We start from the raw sequence: 23738 nt of genomic DNA on the forward strand, positions 1-23738 counted from the left end.
AAGAGCATGGGAATGGATAATCCCACGCCCAGCCAGCCAAGGGATGTCCACAAGCAGCACATAGGATTTTCGAGTATGCCAGATTCTCACCAGCTTTGACTGAATAACAGCAGAGTGGACACAACACTGCTCCAGTTCATTACTGGTAATCGCAGGACCCCAAAAAACATTGATTTGCACATTGTTACTTAGATAGGTAACAACACAAGGAACACAGGCATACACAAGGACTGCAAAGCAGGTGTGCCTTGCAGATGTGCAGGCTAAACGTTACAGTTGAGCTTCTTCTGGTCCTGTCATCATTAACCATTTCATAACATAAAACCCCTTTCTCCGCTGATCTGCCTTCTCCGAGAGGTAGTTTCCTAGCCTTACTTCAATAAAAAGGTTGCTAAAATTTGCTCCATCCCTAATGTTAACGGTTTCACTAAAGCACGTGCTAAAAACTGTTCTGCAGGGCACTAACATGTAATGTATCAAATAGCCCAAGAAAGAGCATTAGCTCTGCCTCTTCAGATTTTTCTTCCCATATGACATGTTAATCTACAAAGACAGCATTTTCTTTCCAGTTTATCAAAAAAAAAAAAAAACATCTTCCTGCAAAAGAACAGTCAGTAAATGCAGAAATGTTACAATGGAAAAAATCTATCAATCTAATAACAAATGGAAAAATAGGGATTTCTATCCACAAAGCACAAAGACATTGGAATGACCACATCTCTGTATTAGGATTATATCATTATTTAATTCTCTTCTGTGTACCATCTTAAAATGATGTTAGCGGGATAATACAGTGCCCTGAACTTCTAAGCGTATGGCAAGCGTCAATCAAAGTGGAAGAGGTTTTATGCTGCTTATCCCTACCAGCACTCCCGTCAGGATGCTGTAAGGAGCCGCATTTATTCACCACGTTGGCAGCTAAAGCTAGGACATTCAGAACAGGACATTCCATCATAAAAAAAAAGCTGCTCAGGCATCCAAGGGGCCAACAAAGTCCCTCCTTGGCAAGTGCCAATGAGTAGGTTCAGAGGTACCTATCTATACTTTCTCTAAACTAATCCAATGAGCAAACTAATTACCAGGTGAACACTTTCTACTCAGGCTGCCACAGGAAACAAAAAAAAGTCTCCTTCCACAAACAACAACTTAAAATACCAGACTTTAACATAAAAATTGAGGCTCATGGGAGAACGTGTTCAGAAGTCACACCGAGGTTCAGGTGCAGACCCGTCCAGTGGGCAGCGCCCTTTCCTCCTGCCATACAAAGCTTTGCCATGACTTGCTGTCAGTCTCCCTTCCACCTCAGCAACTGCACCTAGGGAAACTCAAAGGAGACCCCTGCTATTAGCAAGCAGCACTCTTCACGTACAAATTAGAGCTTAACACAGTTTTGAGATGGGATCAGAACATTCAGTACCTCTGAATCATTTTCATCAAGAAGTGGTGGTTTAAACTAACCAAAGGAGAAAATCTCATATCTGAAAGTACAAGTATACACAAAGCCTTCACTGGCAGTAACACTTCACATAGCAAGCAAACACACACAGTGCTCTCTGAATGCCAGGACTTGCCTTACGCTACTGGTCAAAGTCTTCATCTCAGAGATCAAGTGCACTATTAACATTTCTTTAGAAATAATTTCACACTAAAAATGAATAAATAAATACAAGACAGCACTTTTTCCATTCAAACTAAAACAAGATCTCCTACCCCAAGGACATTTTAAGTAAGTTCTGTAGCTTCTTACCTCCTTCCTTGTTTTGAATGCAAGCTCTGAAGTAAATTCTCACAAAGTCTGTTTGCATGAAGTATTTCACAGCAGCATGATTTAAGGATAGCACATTATTTCAGAATGAAACAGTTTCATTCAGTCATTTAGTCTTCCCCCCATCAATATTTCCTTAATGCATCTTCATAAATTTTCACACTTACTTTGTAACATGCTTCAATTCCATAAACTTTTCTATCTGGTACTACAAAACACTTTGCCCCAGCGTGGCTAGCCAGGGCCATACTGGTCAGAGTTGCTGTACAACCATGGGTTACGAAGTCCCAGAAGCAAACCAGATGGGGTTTTCTAAACCTGTGCTCCTTCCACCTCCCAGTACACTCCATTTTCTGAAGTCCTTTAACTAGATTGCAAAGTGGCTTTGACGGCCATGCAACAGGCCCAGTATAGCAACATGAGTGTTGTTGCTTACAGTGCTCATTCAAACCTTTCTCTCAGAAAAAAACCCACATACATAGTACCTGAAAATTCGTCTCATCCACTTGGCCAGACCAAGCAGCAAAGTAGACAAGATACCACTACCGAAATACCACAGTGATCAAATGGCCCCTGGAATATAGAAACATGGATATCCTTTTTATTAAATCAAGCCTAGACTCCAAGATGAGGAGTCACAAGCTCTGCCAATGTCCTCTGTGCAATGCAGGGACTCAAGGCATGCGTGTCATCTGCAACTGGGCCTTTCAACTTACAGTCCTTTTACTAAGATGTTTCAGCACTGTTGCTTCAGGCTTGATGGCTGATCAGCCAAAGCTAAACTGATGGCACTTGCATTGGATGCTGCAAGTTTTGGGGAGGGAAGGGCTGCACTGCCTGCTCAGGTATGGGCAGCCTCCCTGGTGCACAGCTCCCAGACCTCGGGGAGCCAACCAGCCAAAGGAGTCAGGAGACTTCATGTTTCCCCACACAGTATGAAAATACAGCGAGTTAAGATGAGCTATGATGAAATATCCAAGTAGGTACTACAAAAGTGACTGTACCGTGCTTAGCAACTCCAAAAGGCTTAGAGGTCTCCCCAGGCACAAGGATGAGGGTGTGCTTCGAAGACATCCTATATACTTCCCCTGCCACCCAATTTAACTCTGACAGGATGTTAATCACTCAGCTGAATTAACTCAATTGCTGGTACCCAGTAGATAACCAACAACTTATATTAAGCATATCAAAGGATACTTCTTCAAGGTCTGCTTGTAAAAATGCAAATCATGGGAGATGTCGAGTGTTCCTGCCTGTTGAAGGCTAAGAGAAGGTAAAGGTCTGCTGGACCTCCAGGGAGACAATCAGCATTTTTGAGAACCTGGCATCTGGGCAGTGTCATGCTAATACAGCAGTATCACTGGGAGTGTATTTAATTTAGGCAGTCTTAGAAAGCAGAAAAATCCTTAGAGATTTCTGTAACAAGCATATTTTGGAAGTGAATTTCAGAACTTGGATGATACTATATAAGGACTGGCAAGAAACAGGGTACTTCATTTATTTTGAGTAAGAGATCATCAAAGCTACTGCGTCTCCAAAAGACGGTTCTGCATCATAAGAAATAATCTCTATGCCCCTTAAATTAAGATTTAAAAACCAAGCTCATCTGGCATTTCACAGATTATTCAGATTGGAATGCTTGCTTTTTATTTTTAAAGATCACTTGGATTTCAAACAATTTCTTTTGGAATAAAAACTGATTGTTGTTATCTCCTATTTGTTGGGACTTGTCATAGCCAGTTGGTGTTCAGGCAGTGAAAGTAACATACGAACCAAGACATTTGTGCAAGGCACAGGTAGCGGCCCTTGTGATCCACAAATAAATTAATAAAAAAAATATTAATTTACTTATAACTGCTTGAAGTCATGTAAGGATTTATTTTATTAAACCCATTGTTTAATCTACTGTTGTGGTTTAACCCAGCCGGCAGCTAAGCACCACACAGCCATTTGCTTACCCTCCCCCCTCCCTCTCTGGGATGGGGCAGAGAATCAGAAAAAAATGAAAGCCTGTGGGTTGAGATAAAGACAGTTTATTAGGACAGAAAAGAAAATAAAATAATAACAAATAATAATAATAATAATAATAAATAATAATAATAATGTGTACAGAACAAGTGATGCACGATGCAATTGCTCACCACCCGCTGACCGATGCCCAGCCTATCCCCAAGCAGCCGCCCCCCCCCACCCCGGCCAGCCACCCCCATATAATTGCTCAGCGTGACACCAGATGGTATGGAATACCCCTTTGGCCAGTTGGGGTCAGCTGTCCTGGGTCTGTCCCCTCCCAGCTCCCACTGCACCCCCAGCCTGCCCGCTAGCAGGACAGAGCGAGAAGCTGAAAAGTCCTTGTCTTAGTGCAAGCACTGCTCTGCAACAATTAAAACATCAGTGTGATATCAACATTATTCTCATCCCAAATCCCAAACACAGCACCCTACCAGCTACTAGGAGGAAAATTAACTCTATCCTAGCCCAAACCAGGACATCTACATTCAACATCTCAGAGAAGAAAGGGGCCATTTATTCCTTACCAACACGTTTTGAAGACCATATCCCCAAATGTAAGAAGTAAACTTGATTTTACTCATTTGCATTACAAACACTGCACACACATTTTGAGTTTTATTTAAAAAGCAACCCATTTCTCCTCCAAGTCCTTTTTTTTTGTACTAAATATATTTTTTACAAAATATTTTTCTCCCCACCTCTGCAATCTCTTCTGGAAGAAGTGAGATAATCCTTTAATCTCACTGGAGCTAAACTGTCCTTCAGTTCTGGCTTGCATTACCTTTCAGATTTAGTAACTCTTCACATTTCACTGCGTTGTTTTCTCCCGGCTTCAATACCAGATTAGCTTGGGGATGGATTTGAAACTGTTTCCTGTGGGTGGATTACCACAGCTATTTATGAACTTTTATGGTAACCTCATACATAGAATCATTTAGGTTGGAAAAGGCCCTTAAGATCACCAAGTCCAGCCATCAACCTAACACTACTAAGTCCACCAGTACACCATGTCCCAAACACAACGTCCACAACTCTCTCAGATGAAGAGCTCGGGACACTTCATGTAGAACTGACACCTTCCTTCTTCCCACGTTAAGAACAGTGGCTTTTTCCTCAGTGCTCACTGCACACCTGTGCTAGGGATTATCAGAGTGAATGGAGCAACTGCAGGTGTCTGGAGTGAGGGCAAGACTATACAAACTCTTTATGATAACAATTGGCAATACAAATCTTCCACTGCAGCTAAGATGCTTAACTCACAGATGATCATCTTTCATCTCAGCAGTTCAGCTGCAAATGCAGGAAATACATTTTAGATAGCACATCAAATAATACCCAAATAATACCATCAAATAACACCTCATAATACCTACTCCATTTTAGTTTCAGCCAAAAATCACTTTTCTACTCCAGAACATTAAGGATAAATTATCCTTAATCCAGCAAAATTACTGAGCATGTGCTACTCACCTGAAAAAGGCAAAGATTGCTTTATTTACATGTGAAATATGGCTACAAACCATGTTTAGAAAAAAGTACGAAGATGCTGTCAGGTTACATTAGATCGCTTTCTTACTTAAACCACAAAAAGGCTTGACAGAGTTGTGGTGAGGAGAAGAGGAAGGCTTCATTGAATCAAAGACCTGTTTTTAAAGAAGGGTGTCAAAGCCCTTAAGAGTAAAATCACAGCATGAAGTTCACAACGTAAAAAGAAAGCTTCGTAAATCTAAGGGGGACGTATAACATTGACTGCTAGACATGGTATGCAACAGCCACTAGTTTCTTTAGTTCTTACTAGAGAAAGTTGTATCGGAAGTGCCAACTGAAGGAGCAAGTCTGCTCAAGTGCATCCTGCTGCACAGGACATAATGCCTCTACAGCCTCAGCATTTCTACTTTCAATTGGTGTCTGGCAGGAAGAGACCTCTTAATAGAATAAAAACGATTCTGCTGTATCCGAGTACATGACACTCCACTTCATCTAGAAATCTATTGTCAACAGAGGGAAGGTATTGGTAATTGGTGAGCAGCAGACAATGCAGCTTCAAGCTCGCAGCTCAGTACAAAGCTGTGCACTGGGTAGAGATGACAGTGTCCAGCTGATTTCTTACTATCACGTCTTTCAGCAGAAAATTTTGAAAAAAAAAAAAAACACAGCATTTTTTCTCCTTCCCACTTTTTACATTATACCCAGGTTAGCATGGTAAACCTTGAGATGATAGCTAAGGAAGTGTTAGAAAAATGATAGATTAATTTTATATTTGCATTATTTCCCAGAGTAGTTTATCAGAACCTTAAGTTTCCTCCATATTATGTCTCCATATTATGTTAACACAGTGTTGGAAACTACGATGAGCACAGAGAGTGCAAGAACTCAAGGTGGTACATTAGAAATATACCCAAGCTCCCACCGAGTTAACAAATTAGAAATTCCTGGAAAACCTGTAGACAGCTTCTGGAAATGGTGTGTCTGTCCCTTCTCCATAGCTAAGAAAACAACATAAACGATATGGTCCTGCTTATGCCATTAGAGTTCTCTTTAAGCAAGCAATACACAGGAATTACATAACAATGATTTTTAACAGAGAACCAGGAGACTACTGATAGAGTCTCAGCCTTTCTTGAAGAAGGAAAAAATGCTGACGCCTGTATTATGTTATTTATTCATGAAAGCTTTTAGTCACATATTTATGAAAGCATTTTTTTTTTTTTTAAGAAGTAGTGGTGTCCTTCTTTCATTGAAATAAGTCTGCAATTCCCAAGTTCTTGTATAAAAAACACCCAACATCAGCTTGAATCTGCAGGAAGCAGCACCCAGTTATGCTTTGGCAGAAATGGCTAGGAAAGATAACCAGACAGGTATCACCAGCTTCTGTTTCCGTCTCACTCAGACCAGAGCTAGCAATCAGATTGCTGTTAGTCCACCTGGTCAACATCTGGTGGCATGGAAGAGGTAGTAATGGTGCCGTGCTGGACCTGTGCTCCCTTCTGTGTTATAACCATCAGCATGGCGTGCCCACAAGGGAAAAAACAAAGTTCAGCTACACCAGCAGGTACCCTCCAGTTACCTTCCATTTCTTTGCCCTGCTAACTGCCTGCATCCCCCCTTTCAAGAATCTCATCTCCTAGTACAGGGATAAAGAATTCTTTCATGTTCATTTGCACAAGCTTGATAGTTTTGTGTTAACTTGTTTCACTTCTAAATACTAAAATGAAAAGGAAGCATTGCAAAACCATTTCAACAACACATCAGGTACATCTACTTGTACACATGCATGGTATTAATATAAACTACAACATACAAAAACTAGAACCAATGCGAAATTAAGTACTGTACAGACGGTGAACAGCTACAGGTAAAAGGTTGCTGAAAGCAGTTACTCAAGGCAGTGTGTTTTTTTTTAAACTATAGTTTCAGGCCTATTTCCAAATTTATTCTAAAACCTACTAATTTATTCCTCCCCCAGTGATCTCAGTTTCTCTCTTTTTGCTAGGTTTAAAACAATGTTTGGATTTTTTTTTTAACGGTTACACAATACCTTCTAGAGATGTTTGCATTGCTTGTATCTAGTTTAAATCCCACATATACTGTTTACTGCAATATTTGCCTCCTCTAAACACCTATGAAGTTGAAAAGGAGCCATTACACATCCATCATCAGAACTGTGAATCTGATTTATGTAATGAAAGATAAAGATCACATTCCAAACTTACTAAGGAGACAAAAACAATAATAAAATATTTTGTGTATACACTTGGTTGCATTTTAATAACAAACATGCGGGTCTAACGTCATAGAAGATTTTTTTTTTTCCCCTCTAGTGTTCTAAGGATTCTAAAGTTCTAAAGACTACAGAAAAGTGCTTTCTTGCATTTCTGCCAAATGAATTTTAAATATCTTGTGGTTTTCACTCTATACTATTTTAGACTGTCTGTAGTCCTGGAATGCTTTATATCCCTAAGTCAGCCCTACTTCAAACCCCTGTTGAGCTCTCCAGTCCGTCATCTTACACTTTTTTTTTTTTGATAACATGTACTTCTCTCGAGAGAAGAGAGCTAACTCAAACCAGTAATCAGTGTGTTCAATACACAGTGTTCAAGATCTGCTTGTTCTTCCCTAGAAACAACACTCAAACTCACAGAAAAGCCCTCCCACACAGATTTTTTCCTTATAACCACCCTGGTGTTATCTACATATCACTGGTGTTTACTATCTCATGCCTTCTCCCTGCTTCTCACATCCCTTAAAAATACACAATGAAATTGAGTCCTAGCTCAGAAATAAACATTTCCTAACACGAGCAAAGAACAACAATTTGGTTAAACAAACAAATAAAAACAACCAAAAATACAGCTCTATCCTCAAATTCTTATTAAACAAACATATGCTGTGATGGATCACCATTACCAGTTGGTGCTGTTCAAGCATTACTTAGGGTCTCCGTAGAAGAACTGTATGTTAATGCTTCTGCAAGGGATTAGTTGTTTGTTACTTGTGGGTGAGAAGCATGTTTGTGAGAGGGGCACAGAAGGGCCCAGATGCGTAGATGGGAGGAGAACACTGTAGAAATTGTACTGTGTAGGTGAATGTTGGGTGAGGGAAAGGAAAAGGATCTGAACAGTCTGCCTATAGACTGCAATGTAACAGGGGAAGGACAAGAGGCTGATTACTCACCAAGACAGAGTCCTACTGCCTGCTATTTTAGCCATGCCTTCAGCCATTACCTTGGATAAACCTTGGCTAATAGGATAAGGTACTACAGCTAGCTCAATTAGCTCTCTGCTACACTGCAGTACAAAGGAATGAGGGGAAGAGCAGGGCCTGAGTTGGAAGCTGATGGGAGGGAATGGATAGTGTCATGCTGATAAGCAGATAAAAATAGATTTATCGTTAAACTGCTAAAAAGCAGAGATTTTGGACTAGCCACACTTATTCTATGAAGCTATTGCAAAATATTCTCCTTTTCATTACAAAACCAAACAGCAAACCATACCTGAGTCAGAACATCCAGCTGTCCCATGATATGTTCCAAGGTAGTTGCAAGACTGCTGTCCTGTTGCTGCTCGTGGTTCCTACCAGAATCCTGAGTTTTAGTTTTCTTAAGGTGAACACCACAATCCATTTCTGATAGCTAGAAAAATAAACAGACAATCTGCTATTGCAATGCCATCAGCTGGAGAAGGATTTCTGTTTTATGAGTGGTAAAGAACAATTTATGTTGGGAGACAGTCTATGCTATCAAAAGGACAAGAGAGAAATGCAACTGTTTGTTCTTGACACAGTTAAAAAAGGAAAAGCTGCTGCGGAATCATCTGTCTCCACAGTCTGGAGGGGCGTGTGTGTTGTTGTTGTTATTTTTTTTAAAGCCTTCATGAGGAAAGACAAAGCTTAGACAACAATCTTGGAACAATCCTGCTAGGTTTGAGATTTGTATATGCAAAGAGCTTTGGCACGTTCATGTGCTCCACAGACATAGACCGTACAGGTAAATGGAGACTTACTGGAGCCATGTGAAGTACTACCTCCAAATTACAGACTGAAGCAAGCTACTCTGATAGGAGTCAAAGTTATTTCACCCCAACAGTGTAAGGAGAAAAAGGTTTAGTGTACCACACTGTAAAAGGCTCTCTCCATCTTTGTTAGCTGCAGGAAGGCAAGGATGCAATACTGTAGTTAAGTTCACCAAAATGATCCAATATGCATTACAACACACAGTTTTGATTTAATGCTTATAATTTTATTTACATCTTGAACTGCTTCTCCCTCCTCAATGAGGTTAAGAACAAGGTTACTTTGAAGTTTCAATTTCAACTGTTTTAGTTATGCAAGCCTGAATATTTCATTCCAAATAATTTTTTAAAACACATATAGATCTTTACTAGAGAACTTATTCTTCTTTCCTTTCAAAATGCTATCTTCCTTCCAGAACAAACACTATTTGCGTTACTTACTTCATTATCACCAGTAGAAGTTGAGTTTATCTAAACAAGTTAGCCAACTGATTAAGCAATTGCAGACTTATATTTCCTAATTTACACTAACAGACATGACTTGAATCTAAAGCCAAGACTGCAGCATTCAAAACGTAGTTCACCATGGCCCAGTGCCTGGTGCAGTTGCATCCCACGGACGGAACTTACCAACTTACTGCTCACGTAAATGGCTGGAGCTTGCAAATCAACAAAAAGCAAGGAATTCTGACAGACTGAAAAATGGGCTCTAGGAGTACCTTTGTCTCTTCTCTGCTATGAAGGCATTTCTGATTAGCACTCTATTTAACTATTTATCTCTACATTTGATGCAACAAGACCTTAGACCATCTCACATAACTTTAAACCCAGACTGCTTAATGCAGTAAGATTATTCTTAGATAAAAATGTATGGAGGGTCTACAGGATCATGGTTCTCCATGAAAAAGCAGGCAGCTCACTGTCTTTTCCCTTAAGACTGGTTGGGAAGGGAAGTTCAGGCAGAACATGCTCCCTGTGCAACAGGACACAGATTGCTTGCAGCAATTCGGATTAGCCACAGCCCTTGGCCAACACAGGTCACACTGCGCAGCCCTGGCACAGGAGCCACTCTCGAACTACTTGTGTGCTGCAGGTTGCCCCAGAGCCACGTGTTGGTCACCGATGAACTAATTTGATCGACTAAAACATGCTTTTGCACATACAAGATAAAGACAGCTTCACAAGGCTGCTATTTGCTGTGTAAATTTAAGAGCAAAACAAGAAAATGCAGTTGATCAACAGTGAATTAGCACTAAATAGCATGTTTTCTTCTTATGCTAAGACTGGCCATTATGTTTTGATGGTATAACTTTAGGCCAGCCAATCATGGCACAGCAGAAATTTCAGCAAGCTAACACTACATGCAACCCGCACTTAAAAAGCCCAAACGATGATGAGCCATCCACTTCAAAACCCATTAGAACAAGCTGACTCACAGAAGCAGAAAAATGACTGTAACAACATATTTTCTCTAGCTTTAAAGCATATGTCAGACAGCTTTTAGTAAAAAGCTGCTGGGTTGAACTCAGTTGATATTCTCTTTGCTACAGTACACAGTACAGAGACTTTAAGAGCGTGGCATATTTGCAAGGGCAGTACTGCACAGATGTTCCCACATGTTAGGCTGTAAGGGACAAGTGGTCCTCATCAGGTCAAGTTGAAGCCAGGAGCAGCAGCAGCTCTGTGTCATACACACCACGTTCTGCAGATCAGCTCACAGGCTATACACCACCACTGGGAAAAGCCCAGCAAGCCACCTCCACGAAGCTTGCATGGGTTCCTGAAGGCACTCAATGGTGGCAACACTCCTCCAAAACAGAATCTACATGTAAAATGTGTGACAATATGGCGTACTGCCCCATTTCAAACACTACAGCTGCTTGAAAGCTTACAGACCTTCGTGATCAAGAAGATAACGTGTAGGTAGCATCTTCAGCAGTGAAGTTTGGAGCCTGTGCATGCCCCTAAATTAGGGATGCATTCAGCTAACAACAAAAAAACAAAACAAAGCTACGTCAATGGGTCATAGAGAGCGATTCCCAAAAAGGAGGCTTTCAACTGACAAAGGTCTTTGAATACTCAGTTCTAACATCCTACCCTGCCACAGCAGGTGCAAGAATCAAGCATCCAACATCCGCACCTACAGACACCACTTTGAATTGCTTCCCACAAGGAGTCAGGCAGAGAAACTGAAAGCAGCTTGCTCCAGCCTCTTACTCATCCCACCCACTTGGAAGGCATGAAGCTGCAACCTAAATCTGGAATCTGGCCAAGCAGGCCTCTCAAAAAAGGGTCCTGTATACACTACTCAACAAAGGTTAAGAATCTGCCCACCATGGGCATGTCCAGCGCAAGGTGATTTCATTACAAATGCCTGCAAACCCTCAGCTAGCCACATATGAAAACACCACAAGCCTTAAATGCAGCCCACAACATACAGAGCAGCAGAAGGACAATAGCACAGGATGGGCTGATGGCCAGCCAGGCCAAGGTGGATGCTGCACACACTGCCTCCTCTCAGCTCAAAGGCACTGCACTTTCCCTTTCACAGGTGAAACCAGAGCATTTGCATCCATCTGGATCAGGCTCCATACAAGTCACTAGACTAATTTCAACTCACCTTTTTAAGAGCCTAAACACAAATATGTACTTGCAGCAACACTACCCAAAGCATAACAGAAACCTTGTGAATCAGGGGGAACAGCGATATTGTGCAGTCTTCCTACCATGACTTTGAGAAGAAAGGCTGTTTTTTAATCCTTTCCAAACTTCCATGCCAAATTACCCTTTCCTTTAAGTGACCGAAAGCTTTTCCTGCATAAGCAGCACAACTGGGACTTCACAGAGCAGATGCTGAGGTGTTTACGTATCCTAAAACCAAGCGGACCTCCAGAATTTAGTTTGATATTAATTTCAGGAAGTTGCCAAACATTTATAAGAACTAAAACAAATTCTTCTTCATAAAAAAAAAAAAAGTAAAGAGACCGTGCAATGCTTAGAGCAACATGTTATTTCCCATAAACACCTACCTTCACTTCTGTGATAGGTCAAATACAGCAGTGGCACTGGTTGGAGCTGCAGTAAGACAATGACGCTGCCTCTGTAGAACTGCATGTATAGCCTCCAAATTTGAGGGTGGTGAGCATCACTGTGTGGTCTTTCAAAACCCTGCCCTCACATTTTAATAACAACCACAAATATAAATAACAACAACATATATAGATAATATATAATAACAACATATATAGATGTGTAAGTAATATATATAATTTGAAGGGAATACTTATATTCAAAGGGAATTTTGCACCCAGGTGAGGAAAAGCGCCTCCAGACTAAAACTACTTTCAATTTGATAAAAAAGGATTAAATCAACCCTATTACTGACCACAAAAATGGACAAAGAACCCTTCGCACACCAAAGTACAGCTCCCCTAAACTTAATAGGGATCTAAACCCTGCGGCGAGCCAGCCACTATTGATTTAAATTCAAACCAGCTTTAAAAATGATGTGGAAGAAGGGACAGACCACTTGGGTGGAATATAGGAACACTGTCAGAGAATGCAGGGATGTAATGAGGAAGGCCAAGGCCCGGTTAAAATTAAATTTAGCAAGAGACATCAAGGACAACAAGAAGGGCTTCTTCAAATACATCAGCAGCAAAAGGAAGACTGAGGAAAATGTGGGTGCACTGTTAAACGAGGTGGGTGCCTTGGTGACGGCAGATACAGAGACAGCGCAGTCACTGAATGCCTTCTTTGCTTCAGTCTTCACTGCTAAGGCTAGCCCCCACGCACTACCGAACCTGGAAACAAGACAGAAAGCCTGGAGAGAGGAAGACTTTCCCCTGGTTGAAGAGGAGTGGGTTAGAGGTTATTTAGGCAAGCCAGACACCCACAGATCTATGGGCCCTGATAGGATGTACCCAAGGGTGCTGAGGGAGCTGGCGTGAGTTATTGCTAAGCCACTCTCTATCATCTTCAAAAGGTCTTGGAGAACAGGAGAGGTGCCTGAGGACTGGAAGAAAGTCAATGTCATGCCATTGTCTTCAAGCACTGCAAGAAGGAAGACCCATAAAACTGCAGGCCAGTCAGCCTCACCTCCATTCCTGGAAAGGTGAAGGAGCAGCTCATCCTTGAGGCCATCTCTAAGCATGTGGAGGAAAAGAAGGTGATCAGGAGCAGTCAACACGGATTCATCAAGGGGAAGTTGTGTTTAACCAACCTGATAGCTTTCTACGATGAGATGACTGGCTGGACAGATGAGGAGAGAGCAGTGGATGTTGTCTACCTTGACTTCAGCAAGGCTTTCAACACTGTCTCCCATAACATCCTCCTGGGCAAGCTCCAGAAGTGTGGGATCCATGCATGGACAATGGGGTGGATTGAGAACTGGCTGGATGGCAGAGCTCAGAAGACTGTGCTCAACAGTGCCAAGTCTAGTTGGAGGCCTGTAGCTAGTAGTGTCTCCCAGGGGTCAGCACTGGCTCCAGTGCTATTCAGCTTATTCATCAATGACCTGGATGAAGGGACAGAGTGCACCCTCAGCAAGTTTGTGGACAATACAAAGCTTGGTGGAGTGGCTGACACACAAGAGGCCTGTGCAGCCATTCGGAGGGACCTTGACAGGCTGGAGAGGAACCTCATGAGGTTCAACAACAGCAAGTGCAGGGTCCTGCACCTAGGGAGGAATAACCCCAAGCACCAGTACAGGCTGGGGGATGACCTGCTGGGGAGCAGCTCTGCAGAGAGAGACCTGGGAGTCCTGGTGGACAGCAGGCTGACTGTGAGCCAGCAATGTGGCCTTGTGGCCAAGAAGACCAACGGGATCCTAGCCTGCATCAGGAGGAGTGTGAACAGCAGGTCAAGAGAGGCGATCCTCCCCCTCTCCTCAGCCCTGGTGGGGCCCCACCTGGAGTATTGTGTGCAGTTCTGGGCTCCCCAGGTCAAGAGGAACATAGAACTTCTAGAGAGGATCCAGTGCAGAGCCACAAATATGATTAAGGGATTGGAGCATCTGCCTTATGAGGAAGGACTAAGCGAGTTGGGCCTGTTTAGCCTAGAGAAGAGGAGACAGAGGGGATCTTATCAACCTCTACAGACACCTGAGGGGACAATATAAAGAGGATGGGGCCAAACTCTTCTCAGTGGTGGCCAGTGATAGGGTAAGGGGTATAAATTGAACCACAGGAGGTTTCATTGCCACATGAGGAAGAACTTCTTCACTGGGAGGGTGACAGAACACCGGAACAGGTTGCTCAGAGAGGCTGTGGAGCCTCCGTTGCTGGAGATATTCAAAACCCGCCTGGATGCCATCCTGCGCAACGTGCTCTAGGTGATCCTGCTTGGCAGGGGCATTCGACTCGATGATCTCTGAAGGTCCATTCCAACCTTAACCATTCTGTGAAAAAGAGTTGCAAAAAATACAGAAAGAGCCCTGAAATATGCACTGTCTTCACAACAGTTTCAGTGCTGACAAGCATCACATCATTGCACAGACACTTGTGCTCCCATCCGCCTCACATGCAAGGTGAAGTGCCACCTGAGTGCTGCAGACAGGACCCAGAGACAGTGACAATCCCACAGAGGTTTTATCTATTTTAGTCCGAGGTCAAGCGGGCATTTTATTCAGTGCAACCGAACAAATGTATCTGCCACTAAATATCTTATTACAACATCTGCTTATTAAGCACTGGGGGCATAGCAAGAAGCAGCTGAACATTAAAGGAAGAATGGATAAGCAGTTTCAGAATACAATACAGCTCTCACTGACAAAGGGAAAACCGAAGTGATTTATTTATAGCAACCACTTAAAGACAGCACAGTGCAACTACTTGGGGGAAAGGGAAAATTAATCAGCCTTCATTCCAGACATCTCTTGCTGAACCTTTCATGAAAATTGTCCTGGCTACACAGCATTGTAGCCAGTTATTGTAATGCTGATTGGGGTGTAGCGGACGTACTAACTATAGAATACATGTGCATCAGTAGTAAAACTGCAGTAGACGATTTTAAAAATGCCACTTTGCTTTCTAAATGGTGATATTTAGAAAATACCCCCTCTTCTCTCCACTGGAAGGGAGTAACTGAGTGGAGGGAAGGAATGGGTTCAGCTTTACCTCTAGTCCTTTAAATCAACTTCTACGGTGTATCTACTGTTTTGTTTTTAAACAGAGTATGACGTTACCAATAATTAATTTTTAAATATCTTGGAAGATGGCATTGCCTTTAAGCAATACATCCATTGAATCTGTTATTCACTAAGTGCAATTAAATTCTTACGTTTTGGCTGAAAAAAATCCCCAAGAAGCAGCAGAGAATCAGGAAAAAAAAGTGGTGCATACTGTTTATTTGGACTCCGATTCTGCTAATCCAAATGAGAAAGAAGTACCATTAAAGTCTTCTATTTTAAGGACTGATTTTCACCCACAGGTGAAGTGATATTTTAAATGTATTCCCACAGAGCAACAGTGACATCCAGTGGAAACATATTAGTTTCAAGTTTCCAGGAAGGTCAGATGGAGTACACTACCCTAGATTGGAGAACTCATTAAAAACTGAGAGGCAATCTCATTTCTCCCTGCTAGGTATAAAATACCGTTGATTGAAAACAGTTCTCTGAGCACAGACATTTTCTAGACTGGAAAAGCATCCCTTTTCAATGTAGCTCGGAAATTTCTGGTGCAATTGCATTCTTCGAGACTAGCACTACTCTACCTCTATGCTCCAGAACAGCATAGAATAACAGCTAGGATACAAATTAAATCAGTTTTGTCAAACAACTCATAGGATCACAGGCCATTCTTGCTCACCTCGTCTCAGCACTCAGTTTTGAGAACAGAAGGGGACAAGGGAGGGAGGGAATAAAAAGAAGGGAAGTGAAAAGTACATTACTTCCCTTTTATTTTTTTGCGCATTTTTAAGGCCAAAAATGATGTAGACAGGACCCTTTGCCCCACTGGTGTTAGTAAAAATACCAAGTGAAAACATTAAAACTTGGCACACCTACTGTAACGACCACCTTTTTCCATAGGCCAATAAATATTAAACCTGTGATAAACCCCAAGAAACATCTTTACCTCGTTAGATCCCAAGGCACTCTTGTACTCGTCTGCCTAATCAGACCTCTTGCAGAGACAGACAGATGGTGTAAGGTTTGTATATTTTAAGTGAAGCAGCTTCTTACCATCCAGCTCTGCTAACTATGGTGCCAAGAAGGAAAAAGAACATGGGTTACAACTAATGGCCAGTTACAGTAGTCAGATACACAAACCCAGACTATCCTTGTATTGAAGACTGCCCTTGGACTGACATTTACATTTGTTTGCAAGTCCTGCATTCTGTCTCTGGAAGCGATACTATTTGTCAATCTCTGTCCAAGTGGTGGTTCTCTCCCTCCTCCAGCCTGCCAGAAGGCTCACTTGAAGGGAAAAGCTGTTCCCTCCCTTCCCCTGTTTTCATCACCTCACTCTTCTAGTTCACTGTCTGTTGGTCCACTACACTTACTTCTAAATTCTGTAAGCGTCGCTTTTAAAACAAGCAAAACACCAGTATTATGTCCTTTGAGGTAACTTCCAGTAACAAGCATCCATGCCAATTTGCCAAAAGCATTGAAGCTACGTGCTGACCACTGCAGGAGGTCTGTGCTGAGCACCGCTGCTCCACGTGCCATCTGAGATCAGGCTCGTGTTTTCTGAGCTACGTATTCTTCATTTTATTCAAGAAACCATAGGACCCAAATATAAACAGGAGAAACATTGGGAAGAACTTTCACCCAAAATTGAGTTATTGTTCTCTGGCTCTTTTTAAGATTGTTTTGGGAAAAGCTCCCCAAAAAAACACTGCTAAATACTGAAGCAAAGTGTTTATTCTCTGCCTTAGGTTATCTGGCTACAGGTATTTTTACATCAAAGGCAACAGGCTCCAAGGCCAAACGCAGAACACACATAGTGTTCTCATGAAGTATGAGCAACAGCTTCCAGCTCATGCTCTTCTGCAGTAGTTTCTCCTTTCTAATGAGATATGTATGTATATGTTGCACAATGTATTACCATGCCTATGTTACATATGTATAAATTTGCCTGTTACCTATATATGTATGCGTGTACACATACAGAAACATACCTCCTCCCCTATATATTATATATATACACACATATAAAACCAACATGTCCATTTGGTACTTCAGTTGCTTGAAGTTCGGATTTTAGCAGAGAAGTCTGAGGTCTTATAAACGTTTAAAGCTTGAGCCATCTTCATCCATCTCTCTAAGCTGACACAGAACAGCAGCTTGGAAAAAATACATAAATCTTGACTCTGTCTCTCTGCTTTGAATTATGACTCAAACATTAAAATAAGCCACATACAGCAGCAACCTAAGTGGGTGAATTTACATTAATTAACCTGAGACGGTGCTGAACTAAAAAGGCAATTTTTATTCTGACCAATAATGACATGTCAGGACGTGCCTTATTGTTCAAGAGTTTTAAAGAACAAATCTATTCACTGCAAGACAACAAAAAATATAATTTGATCTTATTTCTGTGAAAAGACTTGTTAAACCAGAACACTAAGGGTAACAGCTGTAGCAGCATGGCTGCTCCCATCCACTGTTGGGCAGAACTGTTGCAGGTTGTTGCCATCATTCAGATCCTCTTGGAAAACCAATCTGAGGGTGCTAATACCTTGCTTTTTCTTCTTAACCAAGACCTTCCTCAAGACAAGATGAAAGAACTCTGATGAACACCCTGAAGTAACGTATAAACAATGTTAAAACACAAAAATGGAGAAGAACGTGATTTGTTTTCCTGCACACCATTCCCTGTTTACATTGACCAGATGACGGGAAAAGCAAACAAGTATTTCAAGGGGAAAAGAGCAACATAAAGGCAAAACCCTCCAGCTTGAGAAGAAAAAGTTTCACACAGCAGCAGCAAACTGAAACAGAGTATGAGAGGGCTAACAATTAACAGAGGCTTCCTGGAATACCTTCTGTGAAGAAGCTCTGCTGTTACCTGCTCGTGAAGTAGACAGTGATACAGACGAGTGAGAGAACTTATTTTACTCTGATGCAACTTCACAGTCAACTTAATATGCAGAAAATCAGAGATAAGCAGTGAGGCTCCAAAAAGAGCACAGTAAACCAATGCAGCTATCCAGCGCTGCTCAGGTAAATTCAGGCCTCCTCCTATGAACAAACCCGGTACTGCTGCTAGATGTTAATCTTTGATGAATTAGAGTTGGACTCTATAGCTCATTTGGATCAAGTCTTTTCAAAAATGAAACCGAGGGGTTAAAGTTCTTCCCAATGGTTCCTATAGTGGCTTGGTTCAACCGAGAACTATTACTTTGGCATTATTACTTTGGCATTGAGATTTTTGCTGACATTATTATCCAGGAGCAATGTTAGGCTAGCCAGTTGAGCATCACCCATACAAAAAAGCTTAATTATTCCATCCTAAATTCCAGAAAGCCTCTTCATACCTGCTAACAAAACTCTAGGGCAAGTACAGCCTCTTCAGGACAGGCCACAGTAGAGACCATCTTTGTCCACACCAGAAAGAACGGTGTGGAAAAACAAGAAACCTTTTCCTCTGTTCCTATTGAGCCTATCTCTACTCACAAAAATGCGAGAAAGTCACAGATTGCAATAGGCTTCCAGGCTCCCTTCAACAAAAAGTGAAGGAAGAGTGAAAACTAGTCAGCTATGAGCAATCATCTGCAACTTCACCACTTGTGAAGGATGCAGGGAAGAGCTCCTTAATATCCTGGGATTAGTTGTAATAAGACTCCTGACCTTCCTTATCAAGCTCCTGCTTGGACAGCAGAGCAGTGTAGAAAGCAGTGGAAACTTACCTTGAGAACTCATCACTGTTGTTCTTTTAAGTAAACAATCTCTCTACATATTCCGAGAGGAAGACAACAATATACCAGGCTAAAGCTCCCTGGAGTAGAAAAACATCCAGGGAGAAACAAGGCGACAAGCAGATCGGGAAAAATAAAACAATAAAAAAAAAAAAATCAATTTACAGACCACATTTAATCCGAAGGATGATCCCCTGCTATTGAAGATAGGATTCCTCTCTTACAATTCATAAGAATAAGGAAATAAATAGAACAAGGTGGAGGAGATGCAAACAGAAACATGCAATTGCACAGAGCTCCAGCTGTGCCTTCCCAGGAGGGAATTTCACAGCAAATAAGTAAATAAATGTACAGAAGTATTTGTAAGTATTAAAGGATGCCAAAATTAGAGATAGTTACTGATTTAGAAGCCAAAAGGTCAAAAAAAGAAAAAGCACATCTGGCCCCTGAGTAATTCAGGAGGAATTTATTTACACAACGAATGACTGGCTGACAGACTGAACTGCTGCAGTCAGCATGGAGACCACAGGCTGAGCACCAAAGGCACCCAAGGTCACCAAATGCAGAAGGGAACAAGCAAATGAGAGGTGGAGATGGGTTAGGAACTTCAGCTGTAGGCCTCAGAGAGCTGATTGATGATCAATGATCAGATCATTGTTTTCACACATTTTTCTTTAAGAAAATTTATGACTTACTACCATTGTCAGATCTCAGGCTTTTGTAGCAATTTCTTGTCAAACAAAAAATTACCTCCCAGAGAGTATAAACAATATTGAAGATACATGAAAGTCTGTGTAGTTAGCAAAATAAGGGCACATCTCCTCTTTCTTCAGGCTGAAGTGAATTGTAGTTGATAATTATTCAGGCTCTAGTTTGTTCAGGAAAGACTTTCCAGTCAAAATACAGGAGAGGCGCACTGAAATGCGCCTCTCTGTACAAAGTCTCATGGACTACAACAAGGAATTAGTCTCCTATCTGTTTTGGAAAAATATACATTGAGGAAGTAAGCATAATCCAATGCCTCATGGAAAAAAAGAAGTTTAAACCCAGAAGTGTAGAAAAAGGGCTAAATGTCTATCATCTTAACCAAAAGGCATATTTGAAGAGCCGTGGGCTGCTTATCTTTTGTTTAGAAGTCCTTCCTGCTGAAGCACTGCTCTTCCCAATCTTTGCTAAGTCTGCTATGTCATTAGACTTTGAATTTTTGAATTTGGTAACTCTGCAATAGAGCACCATTTATCTTCTAATGAGCTAAGTATATTTAGAACATTTCTGCACATGAGCTTTAAAAAAACAAAAAAACACAAAGATTTCCTGGCAGAAGAGTGACAGAGGACAACCTTGCCTCTCTGCCCACGTGACTTTGGTCTCCCAAACTGTCCTAGCAAAGGACTACAAAGGACTACTCCCGTGGGCAGTTCTCAGCATCATGCTGGGAGCTGAGAACTAAGTAAGTAACTGTGTTTTCTCAGCAAGAGTAGCTAAGACACTTGCTGGCTTTGTCATTTGGCCTTATCCTACAGTTTACCTCCAAATCAAAAAGCTTTCACATGTACAACTTTTCTCAGGAAAACCAACATTGCATCCACGTACCGCATATATTTAGGTTTTATGGCTGTAGAACTCACAACCGAGGTGGCAAGAGAAACACCTCCCACCACCACCTGTAAGCCTACGTTCTGCCACACTAGTTACCCCTCTCACCAGCCACACACAGCACCCGCATACTGCCTTTTGGACGTCGGAAGTCCTCCTTCCCCCATTAAAGACTGCTTTGCCTCTGAGGTACTATAACCTGAACAACTGTTGGAGTATTCTTCCTCAAAAAGTTTGATGCAATGGCAAAAGGGTCAGAGGCTGAGGTGGAAAGTCTCCTCAGCAGTCCCTCTTTGCCTTGTAGTGCTCGGCACAAGGACTTACAACACAGAATCATAGAAGGCATGTTTATAATTATATTTAAGATCAAATAAAGAATCTCTCCATCGACGACTATTTCCTATTTTCCACAACATCACATTAAAAACAATGTTTACCAACTTAGCTCATACAATTTTTTTATCCATCAATTTCAGTGAGTGTACAAATTTAGATAAATACCCAAGCACTTTCTAAGTGCCCATGTGACATCAACTGTTCAGCATTTGTTCGTAACACTTTACCATACATAGTCTTCTTGGAATTAGTCAAACAATAGCAGCAAATCTGTCACATAATGAAACAAGTGTTAATGTATACTCATGTTGGCTGTAACTGCGTGTGCAAAGCTTTGTACGAAGCTTTCCTTGTATCTGAGGGGAAAAAAACACCACCACCAAAAACCCGAAATAAAACATATTATCTACCCTCTCCAAAAAGAGCAAATAGTAGGATTAAGTAAATAATAAAATCTTTTCAATTTTAGAGTCCTTTGATCTGATCCTACACAATTCTTCATACAGACAGACCCTTATGCTCGGAGTTAGTGACCCCAGGACAATCATAAGAGCCCACATATAGGAAACTACAGGCAAAAATCTATGCCTCTTATTCTGACTTTCCTTGAGGTCCTCACTGCTCAATACTCTGGATTAAAACATAAATTTACTTGTACTTAGATTCCAGCTCAAAGCAAAAACATAAATCAAGACACGGGACTGTAAGACTTCATTTCCTCCCATGAGCTTCATGCAGAGCTCATCAAGAGTGCTTACCCTTAACTTAGGTTTTCGAGGCAGTTAGGCAACACTTTGTAGCAGCAATTATTAGTTTATAACTTGTAAGCAAGCATTCCAGAGATATCATAATTCTGATCTAACATATAGAATCTCTCACATCTAAACTAACATATATTTACAATTTACCTCTGACAGCTTTAGTGTTCTTTATATCACATTTTAGTTTTTATTCTTTTACACCACAGCCATAACTATAATTCCTGCCCATCATGGCCTTCTTTCATTTGCAATAGCCCTTGCACAGAGCATTTTTACTTTCAAAGCAAGCTGCATCTCCCAAGCCTCATATATTTACAGAAAACACAAGCAGGTGGGCAGAGCAACTTTGAAGTTCACACCTATTGCTACAAACAAGCCCAATACCCTGATTCATAATGAACTTTAACCAACTGCCTGAGAAAGTAGCATCTTCTAAAGGCTTCAGTCTCCACCTGCATATTGAAATGAAGATTGTTTTAGAGCAAGTTTGTTTTCAAGCTCACCCACCCTGACAGGATTTTTCATGCCTCTCTTATCCCACAGGTTGTTTAGGATTCTTTTTTTCTCCCTATCCATCTCAATGATGGACTAGTTTTTATATCTGCATTCAGTTATTCTTTCTTAGTGCTTGCATGTTAGTCTGACTCTCCCTGCAAGAAACTGAATACAAAACAATGTTTTTACATAGCCGCTGTTTTGGTTAGTATTCATGCTTTCACAATACTTAAGGAAAAAAAAAAAGTTACACCATACAAGAAAGCATAAGCCCTCCTTTGAAAAATATTCTCTTTGCCTTAAGTAAAAGGTGAAAACAGACTCAGATGTGTCAAGAACAATGTTCATATATTTTAGGGGTACAGAAAATGAATAACAACCTACATGCTTTTGGCACGTAACTACATTTAAAAGAACATCTGCAAAATCTCAGGCTTATTCCAGAAGCAGAATACTAAAATACTACTGTCAGTACACTAACACAGCAGTAGAGAAGAATAAAGCAGTTTCCCTTCCCATCGAAGGAAAGGATGACCTCAGTATGAAATTAAAAACTACAGGTTGCTGTTTTAAGTCTTTTTGATGGGAGAGAAGTGGGAGAAATAATACTGACCTCAGCTACACAAAATGCATCAAAATAATTACTTCATAACTTAAAAAGGCAGTATTTGGCTCAAAATAGAAAGGAAGCACTTTTAAAGCTGAATATATAGTATAATACAAGTCTTGCACTAAGTTGTAGCAGTATTCTTCAAAAACAGCCCAGCATAACGTATTTCTAAAAGAAAAATCAAAGACCTTCACTTGAAAGAAAAGAATTAGGCTGCCGTGAGTGGACAATTTCTTACAGAGTCAAAATTTCCATGTTCAGGTTACACTTACATTCCTCAAAATAATAAGCCAAGCTATTTTCAGAGAGATTAGCTTCTTTTTTAATAGCGAAGAACATTTCATATCAATCTGAAATTTAAACTTAACTTATGATATTCAAAACAAGCTCTCAGACTACATTGTTTACTCTTCCTCTAACTTTAGCAATCATAACTGTGTTAACATTCAAGCACTGCATTCTTAAGAACCCAAAATTCAAGAGCACTGAGCACAAGTCATATTCTGCATTTCCATTCTCATCGAGCACAGTCAGCCATTCATTAGCAGAGACCAGGTGCAGGCTCTACTTCTGCATGTTGCGATTGCTCTGGTAACAATACAGCCAACACCACCAAAAATTTCACTACTTTGGCATCACAGACCACAGTGCAACATGAGACAAGCATAGGAACTTCACTCCTTTATAGCAGCTCAGAGCAGCACCGCATTTTCAAAGCAGAACAACGCTCCCAACCACTTCATGAGAGGCAGAAACACCCGCACAGAGGAGACCACACTGTTGAACTGCAT

At 41.1% G+C, this 23738-nt stretch overlaps 1 protein-coding gene across 4 annotated transcripts in view; it reads right to left on the bottom strand.

Moving 5' to 3' along the window:
* POC1A (POC1 centriolar protein A) overlaps positions 1–23738 on the bottom strand; it is a 57218-nt gene that overhangs the window by 3758 nt on the left and 29722 nt on the right. Inside the window, exons 10-11 of one of the 4 annotated variants that reach the window (XM_035546839.2) lie at positions 8772–8909; positions 4443–5068 (exon numbers count right to left, since the gene is read on the bottom strand). The exons of 1 other annotated variant lie outside the window; for it this stretch is intronic. In XM_035546839.2, coding sequence (XP_035402732.1) covers positions 5057–5068; positions 8772–8909 — 150 coding nt within the window. In that variant the 3' untranslated portion in view covers positions 4443–5056. Of the gene's footprint in view, positions 1–4442; positions 5069–6427; positions 6766–8771; positions 8910–23738 lie in introns of those variants that run through there. 2 more of the 4 variants (XM_035546838.2, XM_035546837.2) reach the window with 2 other exon arrangements.

This window comes from Cygnus atratus, chromosome 10 (genome assembly GCF_013377495.2).
Source record: "Cygnus atratus isolate AKBS03 ecotype Queensland, Australia chromosome 10, CAtr_DNAZoo_HiC_assembly, whole genome shotgun sequence".
NCBI classification, from domain to species: domain Eukaryota; kingdom Metazoa; phylum Chordata; class Aves; order Anseriformes; family Anatidae; genus Cygnus; species Cygnus atratus.